Source organism: Antennarius striatus, chromosome 1 (genome assembly GCF_040054535.1).
Source record: "Antennarius striatus isolate MH-2024 chromosome 1, ASM4005453v1, whole genome shotgun sequence".
NCBI lineage: Eukaryota > Metazoa > Chordata > Actinopteri > Lophiiformes > Antennariidae > Antennarius > Antennarius striatus.
In genome coordinates this window covers 11257409-11272203 of record NC_090776.1, presented here as the reverse complement: position 1 = coordinate 11272203, position 14795 = coordinate 11257409, and the positions used below count along the sequence as shown (strand labels likewise).

The window sequence follows — 14795 nt, the reverse complement described above, 5'->3', positions numbered from 1 at the left end:
CAAATTATTCCTCTTTTTTTTTTTAACCTAACACTGCAAGCAAAACACCTGTGACTGCCCACTTAAGATACCGGGGAACATCAAGATAAAACAAAGACAAGGACTTATCCTTCTTTGGAATACCTTCTGGGAAGCTAGGAAGGAGATGGAGAGCACGGATAAACCGGATCAATATGACCAAGGATCTGAAGATCTGTCATAAGCATCCTGATGATTTCCAAAGAGATTTGAAGGTAAGATCACTTTCGGACAACCCATTGTATTTATTCTGAATTTCCAAGGTTTAATGGATAATTAATTCATGTCTTGAGTTACTCAAGAAAATCCTTGGTCATGTTGACCCGGTACATCCGTGCTCTCCATCTTCTTCCTGGCTTCATAGAAGGTATTCTAAAAGGATAGGTCCTTGTCTTTGTTTTTTCTTGATGTTTTGTTGACACAACTGTTCACCTGACAGGTAACCATGATATTTATAGTTAATCGTGTCGTGGATCACATTGTGTTCTATGGCTGCCAAGTTAAATTGGTCGACAATGACGTATGACGCCCACGTGACCACTGAATGCGGAAGCTGCTGCGCGGCAGATTTTAAGTTTTTCTGACCAAAGGGATGATGCTACACATATAAATTTATACATATATCTTTATATTTAGTTCTGTATTTATTCTGTTATTTATCTTCTCTCTTCAATTCTAATTTAAAGAGAGAACTCAATTTTTACTTTTTTCTACTGCGGAGTGACTGTGACAAAAAGCAATTTCCCCTTCAGGGGATAAATAAAGGTTTCTGATTTCTCTCCACAAAGCTCATTTGGTAGTGACTTCATCCTGATTGAATTAGTACAACTGAAACAGATGAGCCCCCAACAGAACAGAGTCATCTTCACCTGGAGATCACAGCTGACAGAAGACAAAAATACATAAGAACAAGACGAGAGAACATGCAGCACTAACTGACTGACTGAAAACACGACCCCACCATGTAGCTACAATCTTGAAGACATCAGCGGACGTACATGTGTATTTTACGTTATGTAAAGAAATGGTCCAACTGTCAAGAAAAACTTGTTTATTTGAACATTCAGACAAAATAGATTGAAGACAAATACCCCTCCAGTAAAATGGTTTTAAATATGTTGCCTATATATATACACACACACACACATACATACAAACACACACACCTGGTGACAATCAAAGTTACAAAATCAGAGACAAAAATACAATTGCATAAATCACTAATAATCAACAGTATTCAGCTTCACTCTCCACACAGATCGTAGGTCACACGAGTTTGAAGATGTTAATTTAGTGAAAAAGTATTACTGGAAAAGAACTGGTCAGCATATAGATAAATATATCACAAGAAAAAACGCTTATACCAAACAACAAAAAGAAGGTGCAAATACAAGCTATCTGCTGATGTTCAGTAACGCGTGACGTTGTTGAATGTATTATGGTCCAAAGAATCGTTTGACTGTTTTAGTGTTCATTTTGCTCATGAATACATTTTAAAGTAAATATCATTAAATAATACATCTACTATAATTCACTCGTCTTTCATTGGAATGGTGTTCAAGCTACATAAAAATATAATTGTCTTCATTACAAAACAACAGGAATAAAATTGGGTTTTTCCAGTTAAACCTCCTTCAAAGTTTTGCAATCAGAAGTTCTTAGTTTCTCTTCATTTAAATCAATGATCTTAAAAAATAAAAGAAAAAAACCTACATCCCATCACCATCATTTATCACCAGCTTTTACATTATTTTATAGAGTGAACAAACGTAAAACAGCAGCTGTGTTTTTCAGTAGTGTAACTAGCAACAGGATACATCTCACTTTACAGGGCACCCAGTCCGACTGACTGAGACAATAGGTGTACTGAATGTAGGAAAGGGTTAATAAGGCAGAACAGTTCTAAACCTGTAACAATCTACAAGCCGCTCTCAAGACAAAATAATAAATATCTGTCCAATCCATGGATCCAGGATTTGGTGACGGTGTAACATTCTCATGTCAAGTATGCATTTTATATAATACCAACCCTGTGCATTTTCTTTTTGAAGCCTCTATATGTTCTATTCTATAATTCTATATGAGCCATGATAGAAAAAAACTAATACCTGTAACTTCACTAAAGACGGAATTCAAATAGATGTACTTTTGTGTTAAACCCAGCCCCGTTCAGACACACAGATCATATTTACGTTCTTCATCTGAATCAAATGCTTTTTCGTTGGAATGACGTCTGCATACACCTTGTTTTGACTGCACCTCCTTCATTTTGAAGCTTCTACATCTCCCAGAATAACTTGGTAACATGTCTTTAGAACACATGAGGGTTCAGTAACAATGAAGACATGATTAAATCCTTACACACTTGTCTTCTCTTTAAGCCCTTGTCAGTAGACAGCGAGGACACCACTTGATTTTCTTTGTCCTTTTCAAGATATTTTCAACCCCTGCCCTTAAACCCACTGAGGAACATTGGATTTGGTTGGTCCGGTATGTTGGTCACAGATTAGACTACCCTGAGGCACCAAGCGTGTGGAAACAGTCCAGTTACCCTAACTCCTGCCGAAAGCTCCTTGTGCAACCGAGGTGGCAGCCCCTGCTGCAACAGTCTGGACACTTCGGTTAGTCATGACTCCCTGGGAGAACTCCTGCTGGGCCTTGGTGAAACTGGCCCCTGTCCTCCTGTACTTACCATGGACCTGGGACAATATGAAACAGGATGCAGAGACATTAGGCCAGTTGGGGATTTGTAAATAGACAAGATTGGAAAAAAATGTCAACTCTCATGGTCAACCTGTAAGGAGTTAAAAAGGTTTCAGAGTGAGACAAGTTGTGTCTACAAAGGAGCTCATACTTCCAGTCGCTAGTTATGAGGAATTGATTTAGGTGTTTTTAGTGTCTACCACTTAGAAGAAACAAAAACACATCGTCGAGAGGAAAAACAAAAAACTAATTAAAATAAGGAAATAATCACATAAACTAACAAAAACCTGTAAAAAGAAAAAAGAAGAGGAAACAAAATGCTACAAACTCTTCTTTCTCAGTAAATACCTTTTGTCTTCGCATCTCAGACAGGAAGACTGGTTTATACAGTTCCCAGCAAAAATGGCCAAATAAAACAAAATGGAACAAATTTTCTTCATGAACACACATTCAACAAATCTGCCTGTCTTCTCCCACTCAATAAACCATCTCAGTTGTCAACAGGGAGGAATTGTACACAACATATTTATAAATGTACAAAGTTTTCTTTTAATTCAAGTGTCAATGAAATTTGGTGAGTTGCTTTAATGTGGTTCAGAGGCTCTTAAAAGGTTCTTACGAACTGCTTAGTCGAATGGCAATAGTTGATGATTGCCTTGTACCAGGAATACAGTGGTACCTCTACTTACGAAATTAATTGGTTCCGGAAGAAATTACGTAGGTAGAAAATTTCGTAAGTAGACACGTTTTCCATGCAAATGCCCTAATCCGTTCCAAACCCACAAAAATTGTGACATAAATGTTTGATAAAGCATAAAAATGCATCAAAACCGTAATATAGAGTAATAGAGTAAAAACTAATAATGACGGTCATTTACCTTTTAACCGCTATCCCCATTTTTTTTTTGCCCTCTTTGGTTCATGCGCTCCTATCTCACCATGCTGAACAACAGAGTGAATTCCAGTCCTCCTTCTGAAATTCTCCAACCACCCACGCCATGCCTTAAACTTCCTTTTGTTTTAATAACGTGGCGATTGTAGATGCATTACGGCTATATTCTTTGGCGAGATCAACCAAACGCATCCCTTTCTTATGCTTTTCTATGATCTCTTGCTTTGTTTGTATGGACAAAAAAACTCTTTTCTTCGTCTTTTCTTTTCCTCTTTTCTCAGTCACTTTCTTGGGGTCCATAGCGAATACGTACTCAAACAGTTATTGTATTTGCGCAAAACTATCAGACTACCTCACGGGTCGAGTGCCGAATGCTGAACACTCCATAAGCACCGATCTAGCTCCACACAGAGGTGGAGTGGCATCCCTCTTAGCCAATGGGATGCCAGGAGGATACGTAATAGGTAATAGCCAAAGGCTATTACCTATTAGCCTTTGACTATTACCAAAGGCTAATATGAGAATGTTTCGTTTAGGAAACTGTGGGAGATTCGAGTACCAGTTGATACTGTGTTTTTACATTACGTAAGTCGAAATTTCTTTCGTAAGTAGAAGTAATATTTTCCTGTTGAGAAATTTTGTAAGTAGGAAATTTCGTAAGTAGAGACATTCGTAAGTAGAGGTATCAGTGTATTTTTAGATTTATGTCTAGATGCAAATTTTGAAACATTTTTATCCTTAAAGTATCAGACATCACGGATTATTCAGACTTGGTGGAACTACAGGGCCTTCTCAAAAAATTAGCATATTGTGATGAAGTTAATTCTTTTCCATAATGTAATGATAAAAATTAAACTTTCATATATTTTCAATTCAGTGCACACCAACTGAAATATTTAAGGTCTTTATTGTTTTAATACTGATGATTTTCGCATACAGCTCATGAAATCCCAAAATTCCTATCTCAAAAAATTGACATATCATGAAAAGGTACCTTACACAAGCTATTAACCTAAACATTTGAATCAACGAATTAACTCTAAACACTTGCAAAAGATTTCTGAGGCCTTTACAAACTCCCAGCCTGGTTCATTACTCAAAACCGCAATCATGGGTAAGACTGCTGACCTGACTGCTGTCCAGAAGGCCATCATTGACACCCTCAAGCACGAGGGTAAGACACAAATTTCTGAGCGAATAGGCTGTTCCCATAGTGCTGTATCATGGCACCTCAATGGGAAGTCTGTGGGAAGGAAAAAGTGTGGCAGAAAACACCGCACAACCAGAAGATGTGACTGGACCCTGAGAAAGATTGTGGAGAAGGGCCGATTCCAGACCTTTGGGGACCTGCAGAAGCAGTGGACTGAGTCTGGAGTAGAAACATCTACAGCCACTGCACAGGCGTGTTCAGGAAATGGGATACAGGTGCTGCATTCCTCAGCTCAAGCCACTTTTGAACCAGAAACAGCGGCAGAAGCGCCTGACCTGGGCTACAGAGACGCAGCACTGGACTGTAACTTAGAGGTCCAAAGTACTTTTTTCAGATGAAAGCAAATTTTGCGTGTCATTCAGAAATCAAGGTGCCAGAGTCTGGAGGAAGACTGGGGAGAAGGACATGCCAAAATGCCTCAAGTCCAGTATCAAGTACCCACAGTCAATGATGGTCTGGGGGGCCATGTCAGCTGCTGGTGTTGGTCAATGAGTTTTATCAAGGGCAGGGTCAATGCAGCTATCAGGAGATTTTGAGCACTTCATGCTTCCATCTGCTGAAAAGCTTTATGGATATGAAGATTTCATTTTTCAGCACGACCTGGCAGCTGCTCGTAGTGCCAAAACCACTGGTAAATGGTTTACAGACCATGTTATTACTGTGCTCAATTGGCCTGCCAACTCTCCTGACCTGAACCCTATCTAGAATCTGTGGGATATTGTGCAGAGGAAGTTTAGACACCAGACCCAACACTGTGGATGAGTTTAAGGCCGCTATCAAAGCATCCTGGGCCTCCATAACACGCCGCATTGAAGCAGTCATTTCTGCAAAAGGATTCCCGACCAAGTATTGAGTGCATAACTGAACATAATTACTTGACTTAGTTGACTTTTTTTAATTAAAAACATTTTTTTTATTGGTCGGATGAAATATGCTAATTTTTTTAGATAGGGATTTTTGTTTTTTCTTTACTTTTTTGCAGAAATCATCAATATTAAAACAATAAAAGGCTTGAACTACTTCAGCTGTGTGTAATGAATCTCAAATATATGGCAGTCTAATGTTTGTCAGTACATTACAGAAAGTAATGAACTTTATCACGTTATGCTAATTTTTTGAGAAGGATCTGTAGGTGCTCTCTGACTGCTTCCTAGCCACCATATTTAATTTGACATAAACAAGCAGAACATGTAGATAATTAAAAAAAATCAAAATTATATTTATGGCATAGAACACACAATCAGTTTAACTTGACTGATTGATATCCATATGATAGGCACACTATCTGAATAAACACATGACACGGCTCAGTATTCCTTCTTGTGAAGAGTTTTACATCAACATACCATTTTCAGTAGGATGATAGCCAGGACCGCGTTAACTGTGAAAAACCCAGCCACGACCATCATGATCACAGCCACAGCCAAATTTTGTTTTATCATACTGATGGATGAGATCCAACCACTGCCAACAACAGAAGCAAAGTGTTCAAGTTTCTCTTGACCATGTGCACAGAATACTGATATTTTTGAAAAAGTTACGAAAATAACTTGTACAGAGAGACATGAGACAAAATCTAACCTTGACCAAAGGAAAAGCACAAAGCTGAAAAAACTGAATGATGGGAAAAGGAATATTGTAATATATTACAAAACTTATAAAAGTAACCCAAAGAGAAAAGTCCTGCACTTACAAAGCCGCCACCCAGACAAGTCAGAGTAGCAGGAATCTGTCAAAGAGATGCAGAAGTGAATGAAGAAAGACAGGCCCATGCACAGCCACTACCAATCTGTTCAAAGCCCACAAGAATACATACTGACGCCAACAGGAAGTCTCTAGTTAGCACCACAAAACCTGTCACGAGCGTTAAAACTCACCATCACAACTAACATCCACATGAATGTTTGACTAAAGAGGCTCCCACTGACCTGTTTCCCCAGCGTGGGATCCCCACACTCTGGATGATGTACACAGCCACTTGGAAGAAAAAAACAAAAAAGAAGAAGAAGAAGCTGAAGGAGCTGTCCGCCCTAGAGAGGAAAAACAACAACAGATGTTACACTTACTGAGCAGGTGTTTCAGTGGATAAAAATAAATAAATAAAAAAAAATAAAATAAAAAAAAATAAAAATATATATATATAGTGAAGGTTGTCCTCAAATGGAAGAAATGAGTCCTTTGAAGAAACTTATTTTTTTCAAACATTACAATATCACTTATATTGAGGCCAGTGAAGGAATGTGTGCTGCTTCTGTCTTGAAAATATATCATAAGGAAAAAACTACTTTTCAATGAAATGACACTGAAATTTAAAGGAATAAAAAGGATATCAACATCTTCGTGTATTAGTAATGGAAGCGGCTGTATACACTCTTTCACGTGTAGGCGGTTCATCAAGAACAAACAAACACAAAAAACCCTAACACTGCTAACTACTTTATCTGCATGACAACATTTCTTGCTGTTTGCACAACAACAATGTCATAGCCAGCCCCGTAAAGAAGAGTAAGTCAAAGGAATAGCTGATCATCAGGCTGAAGGGTACTGAATCAGCGAACCTGAAGGCCTTGTAGACAGGCCTGTACCAGCAGATGAAGGACACCGGGGTGAAGAGGATGAACCAGAGGATGGACAGACCGAAGTCAACACCAGCCTTGTCAGATTCTGCAGTGAAGTAAGCCAGGCAGCCGAGCACGTTGAGAAACAGAGTTACGCTGTGGACTAGAGAGAGGAAACCAGTGAGCTGGGCCCATCACCTCCTATATCAAGAATAATCACAATGACCGAAACAGATTTACTCAATGTTATAAATAATGACTCTTCTGTAAAGTGATGGATGGATGCCATCATGTGGTAACCCTGACATCATACACCTCAGTTTTAAACTTATTTACTTATAAAATCATTAGATTATATTGAGAAAAACTCACTTTGTGTTCAGAAAATAAACACTAACGAGGACAACCATCCACACAGGCAAACAGACATAGACACAGACCCGCACGCAAGCACGCCCACATACACAGGTCTGGTTACATACACATCCAGAGGTAATACATCCTTTTGCAGATCCTGCGGTAGTCATCTGGGATCTCCTGATCGAAGTCCTGGTAGAAGCACGGCTTCACGGGGAAGAAGTTGGGAAGAGGAGGCCAGTTGTTCACTTTAGCTGCCAAAGCAGGAAGATTTCAGTCTGGATTACACTGTCACTTTGCATGCACAATTTGAGTTTACAGCAACTTACTTCCAGTGTTTGTGGAACCAATGTTAGTCCTGTTCTGAAATTCCTGCTCCCTCTTCTCCAGGTCAGCTGCCTTCTTCTCCAGCTCCTCCTGCTTTCTGATCAGGTCAGCCTGGGCAGCAGCTGCCGTTGTCTGATGGGTGATTGAAGAGATGCACTCTGAACACGTTTTTACAGCTATTATGGATGTTTCAAGGCTGTAAAACCTCTCACTACACATTCTATACACTTTTCGCTGACCGGCATTAACATTTTCATCGTTTAAACACACAGGATGCAGAAGATAACTCACTGTAAAAAAGAAAAAAACATGCAAAACTACAATAAAAATCTGTGAGAGGTGAACTGGATTATAGGAAGGGACCACTGTACAGGGTGTGCAGATTAGGCAAGTTGTATTTTTGAGGATTAATTTTATTACTGAACAACAACCATGTTCTTAATAAACCCAAAAGACTCATTAATATCAAAGCTGAATACTGTTGGAAGTTGGAGTGGTTTTTTTTAATTTAGTTTTAGCTATTTTAGGAGGGTATCTGTGTGTGCAGTTGACTATTACTGAGCATAATTATTAGGCAACTTCCTCTCCTTTGGCAAAATGGGTCTAGAAGAGGGACTTGACAGGCTTTGAAAAGTCAAAAATAGTGAGATATATTGCAGGGGGATGCAGCACTCTTAAAGTGGCAAAGCTTCTGAAGCGTCATCATCGAACAATCAAGCGTTTTATTCAAAATAGTCAACAGGGTCGCAAGAAGCGTGTGGAAAAAAAAAGACACAAAATAATTGCCCATGAACTGTGAAAAGTCAAGCGTGCAGCTGTGAAAATGCCACTTGCCACCAGTTTTGCCATATTTCAGAGCTGCAACATCACTGGAGTGCCCAAAAGCATAAGGTGTGCAATACTCAGACATGGCTAAGGTAAGAAAGGCTGATAAACGACCACCACTGAACAAGACACACAAGCTGAAACGTCAAGACTGGACCAAGAAACATTCAAGACTGATTTTTCTAAGGTTTTATGGACTGATGAAATGAGAATGAAACTTGATGGGCCAGATGGAAGGGCCCGTGGCTGGATCGGTAAAGGGCAGAGAGCTCCAGTCTGACTCAGACACCAGCAAGGTGGAGGTGGGGTACTGGTATGGGCTGGTATCATTAAAGATGAGCGTGTGGGGCCTTTTTGGGTTGAGAATGGAGTCAAGCTCAACTCCCAGTCCTACTGCCAGTTTCTGAGATACACCTTCTTCAAGCAGTGGTACAGGAAGAAGTCTGCATCCTTCAAGAAAAACATGATTTTCATACAGGACAATGCTCCATTACACGCATTCAAGTACTCCACAGCGTGGCTTGTAGAAAGGGTCTGAAAGAAGAAAAACTAATGACATTACCTCCTTTTTCACCTGATCTGAACCCCATAGAGAACCTGTGGTCCCTCATCATATGTGAGATTTACAAGGAGGGAAAAGAGTACACCTCTCCGAACAGTGTCTGGGAGGCCGTGGTTGCTGCTGCACACAATGTTGATCGTGAACAGATCAAAACACTGACAGAATCCATGAATGGTAGGCTTTTAAGTGTCCTTGCAAAGAAAGATGGCTATATTGGTCACTGATTTGTTTTTGTTTTGTTTTTGAATGTCAGAAATGTATATTTGTGAATGTTGAGCTGTTATATTGGTTTCACTGGTGAAAATAAGTAATTGAAATGGGTATATATTTGTTTTTTGTGAAGTTGTCTAATAATTATGCACAGTAATAGTCACCTGCATACACAGATATCCTCCTAAAATAGCTAAAACTAAAAAAGCCCCACTCCAACTTCCAAAAATATTCAGCCTTGATATTAATGAGTCTTTTAGTTTAATTAAGAACATGGTTCTTTTTCCAATAATAAAAATTAATCCTCAAAAATACAACTTGCCTAATAATTCTGCACTGCACATGTGATCACTGCATGTCCAACGGGAAACACACACACACACACACACAGAATATTATCTGATTCCCATTTGAGGTTAGAAATTACACATACATTAAAGTTTTATGATGTCGCCTGACAATGAGTCTCCCCTCCTCGAAAGACAAGCAGCCGCCACTGATTTAAACAAACATGTTTGTTTAAAAAACGAAAGTTATTTATTTAAGAGATATCTCATTTCTTTTTGTATAATGCTACTGCTGAGCACGTAGTATTTCCTTTTTGACTATTTGATTGTCAGAATATTTATATTGAAACCCTGCATACAAACAGTACTTGATCCTTACTGTCAACCACAGTACAATGATCTAAAAATAAAACAGTTGAACTGACAATCAAAACTTAATTTTTATATAGTAAGTTAGTGAAAAAGCGCTGCCACTGTTCCACTTCTGCTGTACGGCGTTCAGACTGTGATATAGCATTATTATCAAAATCAAGTATGTTAACAAAACATTTACTCGGCAGAACTCCTCCCATAAATAGCCAAGCATACGATTGTGTGTAAGGTTGAGAGAAATGAACCATCTGACAGTTTTTCCTTTCAAATCAGAAACAGAACAACTGCAGGAATAAAGTGCGGACACACACAGCAGCGGAGGGAAACGGAGTTTCCGGCCACCTGAAGAAAGATTAACTATCGGAGAATTCCTCAGCAAGGGCGACTCAGACACACTCCCGCTACTCCTGGTAAGCACACACAATGACTCAGACATTGCAGCTGAATTTAAATAAACGTTACAACACTAGTCAGTCAGTTTCACAAGCCACAATCAATTTCACATCATTTTTCCTTCTGGTTAATATTTATTGTGAGATAAATTCCTGGTGTGTGTCAACCTGTGTGGTTTTAAACGGACGACTGAGTCATACTTCAGGCTAGAGGTAAGACTGGGCCTAAAAAATTCAGCCCGACCGAACCGAGCCCAAGGGTATTAAAGCCTGACCCGACCGTAATTATTGACATTTTGAGCCCGACGTGGCCCGACTTTCAGGCTCGGATTCAGGCTCAAGATCTTACCTCTACTTTCAATGCGTATACGATCGGAAAGGTAAAGTGACAGAAGAAAATACAGCTGACGCACTGAGGGAACGGAGCAGGTATTATAGATGGATGTTTCTCATACAGCGCCTTCTATGTTTTACCTAAATTATTTATTTTATAATGGTATTCCTTAGTTTAATACCCATAGATCGTTTGAGATACATAATATATAAATATATATTTATTTAAAAAGTTCCGGCCGGGTCGGGCTTGGATCATAAGATTTTAAGCCCGAGCCCGAGTCCAAAAAAAATCCAGCCCGACCTGACCCGAGCCCGACGGTATTGAAACCCGACCCGAACGTAATTAATGACTTTTTGAGCCCGATCCGGCCAGAATTTCAGGTTGGGTCAGGCTTGGACTCGGGCTTAAGATCTTACCTCTACTTCAGGCCTGTGTGGATTGACCGCAGCTCCTTCCTTGTTGTCGTCAAGTTCTTCATGTTTACATTGTTCTACTGTTCATGTTATTTTCCATATATGAATAAAAGAAAAATGTGAATAATACTATAAATACACAAGATGTTTTTTAACTGTAATATAGTCAGTCATCTTCAGATTACCACCGCTATATCTGCCGCAGCGGGTCACGGGGAGCCGGAGCCTATCTCGGCAGCAGAGAGCGTAAGGCCAAGGACACTCTGGGCACGACGCCAGCGCACCGCGGAGCCACACACAAAGACATACAACCATGCACACACACACTCATTCCAACGGGCAATTTGGAACGGCCAATCAACCTGAAGTGCATGCTTTCGGAGGTGGGAGGAAGCCGGAGAACCCAGAGAGAACCCACGCAGACACAGGGAGAGCATGTGAACTCCGCACAGAGCGGGACTCGACACCGGGTCCGCCGTGTTGTGAGGCGGCAGTGCTAACAACTGCGCCACCGTGCCCTAACTGTAATATATGTCAAATAAATTTATCTTGCACACAATTTGCATAGTAAGTTTCACGTGCAGTTTTACAGTTTAAAGGGAGTGCATCATATCTGACTTTTCCATAGGTCAGACGATGATGTGGCTGAAATGGCTAAAATGTACCAGAATCCTATTTAATGTGTGAGTCTGACTGACCTTTGGGCTCTGCTCCACGGAGGTCTGCAGGACGGCGGGCTGAGAGGACTGCTCAGAGATGGGGATGGTCGTGTCAGAGTGGTGGCTCTTTGAAGTAGAACGATGCAGCTTTTTAAAGACCTGAACAACCTGTCAATAATGCTACAGCCGTACAGTTATGAGAAAACAAAGCAGCTGACCGTCCGTGAAGAAAAGGGGTTGTACTCGTCAATCTTTTCCACTCCTTGGGTGGCTTGTGTGATTGAAGCATCCTGTAAAACAAATTAAATGTAAGTGGGGTGAAGATGAATTTTATGGTTCAAAATATAGTGTTCAAATAATGAAGATACATCATGACAGCAACACCCTACTGTGAAAACACTAGGGATGTCCAATATGCATTTTATTCAACACATACAGGTGGATGACCTGCTTCTCATGGCTGGTACTGACAAAGTTTAAACATTTACTGTTAAATGTTTAAATCCTCCATTGCTCTATGAGGAATTACATTAAAAATTATAGGCTTTCCTCAAAATATCTGTAGAAACTGCATTACAAGCTACAATCGTATCGTCCTCCAGTGAAACTGAAAATGTCTACACCTGAAATGACACGTTTGAGTGTCTAGTAGCACCAGGTAGACCGGTCTGATGTCAGAGCGTGATAACATTCCTCTGAGCCTTCCTCACAATCCCAACACCTCATGGGTTCTTCCCCACTTCACGTCCAGTCCTTCTACCAAACCCTGTCAGATAATCTATGCATAGTAACGGTGTACACCCTAATGCCCCACACATCTCATCACGAGGTCCAGATCAGCAGCTGATGCCTTGCAGAGCAGGTTCTGCCACCTGGATGGAAATCAGTGTGAATGGGCGAGTGCTGGTTTGTGTTTTCAGGGGTCAGTCGGATGAGAAGGTAATTTACAGAACAGTTTATTCTACTTATGCTCCAGTAAATTATATATTAGCAAAAATTATCTCCTGCTTTAAGTTGCAGTTGGGGAAGTTGGGTTTGCCTTAAGAATGAATAATAAATAATTAGTTTATGAGCAAATAAATTCACAATAAATTCATATTATTTAAACGAAACTACTCCTGTACAAGAATAGAAAATTGAATCTGAACAGTAAAGAGTAACGCTGTCATAAAAATATAATGAAGTAAAAGGTACAACAATATCCTACTCTGTACATAAGAATAAACAGTTAAATGATCCAGGAAGAGACACCGACTATTAACAGTGTTGGTCCTGGATAATGTCTGTGTCTCAGTGAAAAATGTCGTTTGTCAAGTTTGTAAAAAGGGAAAGGTGTTTGTGTTAACCTTCCACCATCATGGCCACCACTAGAAACACTAGCTGTGGAAACACCGGGGGGAGAAACTCCCGTTAAAAGACAAACACACAACAAACACACACCAGATGTTGTGAAGCTAAAACTCCGCCATGAAGCCCAACATCAGAGGCGGACCGTCGAATACCGACAGGCACCTGTTCCCGCTGTGCTTACCTGCACAGGTGAGTCAGGAGCCCCCAAAATACCCCGAATATTGAGCGATTTGTGCAACTAATCTATTTTAAAGAGCTTATTTTCACTTTAAGACGTAATTTTTGTTCAATACTAATAATAATTATCAGGAAATACCAAGGCCAAACCCAGGAACCGACCAAACAGGTTTTGTTGGAGCGCATATCTGTCACTATTCACCTGTCTACGAAAAACACATCGGAGAAAGGAGAAAACACTCACTTGGAACGGATTTATGTCCACCGGGTCAACGAAGGGGTTGCTGTCATATCCCGACATTGTGGAGAAAAGTTTATTTTGAACGCAGACGCGACAGCTCGCTTCTCTCCGGCGGCGACAGACAGCAGCTGCTTCCGATGGGGCTGCCGTGAAACTGGGCCTTTGCGCATGCGCAAAGTCGTCGTTCGAGGACGTCTGTGAATTAGAGCCAAAGTAATTTCTAAAAAACAAAATTAACTTCTTGTAAGTAAATTTCAGTCGGTTTCAAATGTCGCTTCATGCACCGCCTGTTGTAAATCGCATCCGGTCTTTAGTGGCAAAAGTTAGAAACTCACCTTAACTGTGGTGGAACTCTGAAGGTGCTTTTATTGCCGTCGGACACAAGGAAAAGTAAACTAAAGATGATTCTACACCAAGTGCATATAGTAGGTTTTTAGTCACCACTACAACTTTAGATAAAGACACAAAACATAATTCAACCTGTGATTATGATCTCATATCAGAGGTTCAACCACTAAGCAGTACAGAATTAAATGCAGCCTCAGTCACCATTTAACTAATGTGTACTTGAATGCGTCGCCAATTAAGATCACGTGATTCTTTTATGACTATGGTATTGCAATTGTTAATAGACATGGTTTTACTTTTCCTGTTAACTTTTCTTGAATAGCACATTACTTTACATTTTGAAGGTGAGGTTTGTAATTTATCCAAACAAAATTCTAACCATTGCATGTGGTGATCCTTTAATACTGTCACTGAAATAAGTCTGACTCTCGCATGAAAAGTGTTCTATACTGTATACATAAAATAACAGCATGAACGATTGTTAAGAAAATGCCAGCTGATCTATATAGAGATGACAGGACATACAATGGTAAATAAGGAGATGAACAATGCATGGA

The 14795-nt window shown here is 40.0% G+C and overlaps 1 protein-coding gene and 1 long non-coding RNA gene across 3 annotated transcripts; one reads left to right on the top strand and one right to left on the bottom strand.

Annotated features, from left to right (window-relative positions):
* Positions 1-141: 141 nt before the first annotated feature.
* On the top strand, positions 142-11994 carry LOC137595283 (uncharacterized). 2 transcript variants are annotated; one of them, XR_011035415.1, is made up of 4 exons: positions 142-233; positions 8129-8170; positions 10595-10731; positions 11669-11994. It is a non-coding gene; the product is annotated as an uncharacterized lncRNA (long non-coding RNA). The 2 variants fall into 2 exon arrangements; XR_011035414.1 differs by having other exon boundaries at positions 11630-11994.
* Positions 1074-14039, bottom strand: scamp2l (secretory carrier membrane protein 2, like). The gene is made up of 9 exons (XM_068315258.1): positions 13894-14039; positions 12341-12412; positions 12162-12248; positions 8068-8197; positions 7864-7992; positions 7382-7544; positions 6752-6853; positions 6170-6287; positions 1074-2717 (listed from the first exon to the last, which is right to left on the bottom strand). The coding sequence occupies exons 1-9, from the start codon at positions 13948-13950 to the stop codon at positions 2571-2573; spliced, it is 1005 nt and encodes a 334-aa protein (XP_068171359.1). The 5' UTR covers positions 13951-14039; the 3' UTR covers positions 1074-2570.
* Between the last annotated feature and the right edge of the window lie 756 nt (positions 14040-14795).

Coding starts and splice junctions, on each gene's coding strand:
- scamp2l (XM_068315258.1), bottom strand. CDS start 13,950: ATGTCGGGATATGACAGCAACCCCTTCGTTGACCCGGTGGACATAAAT. Junction 12,413..13,893: donor TGGACATAAATCCGTTCCAA/GTGAGTGTTTTC, acceptor TTTGTTTTACAG/GATGCTTCAATCACACAAGC. Junction 8,198..12,161: donor CCGTGGAGCAGAGCCCAAAG/GTCAGTCAGACT, acceptor ATCACCCATCAG/ACAACGGCAGCTGCTGCCCA.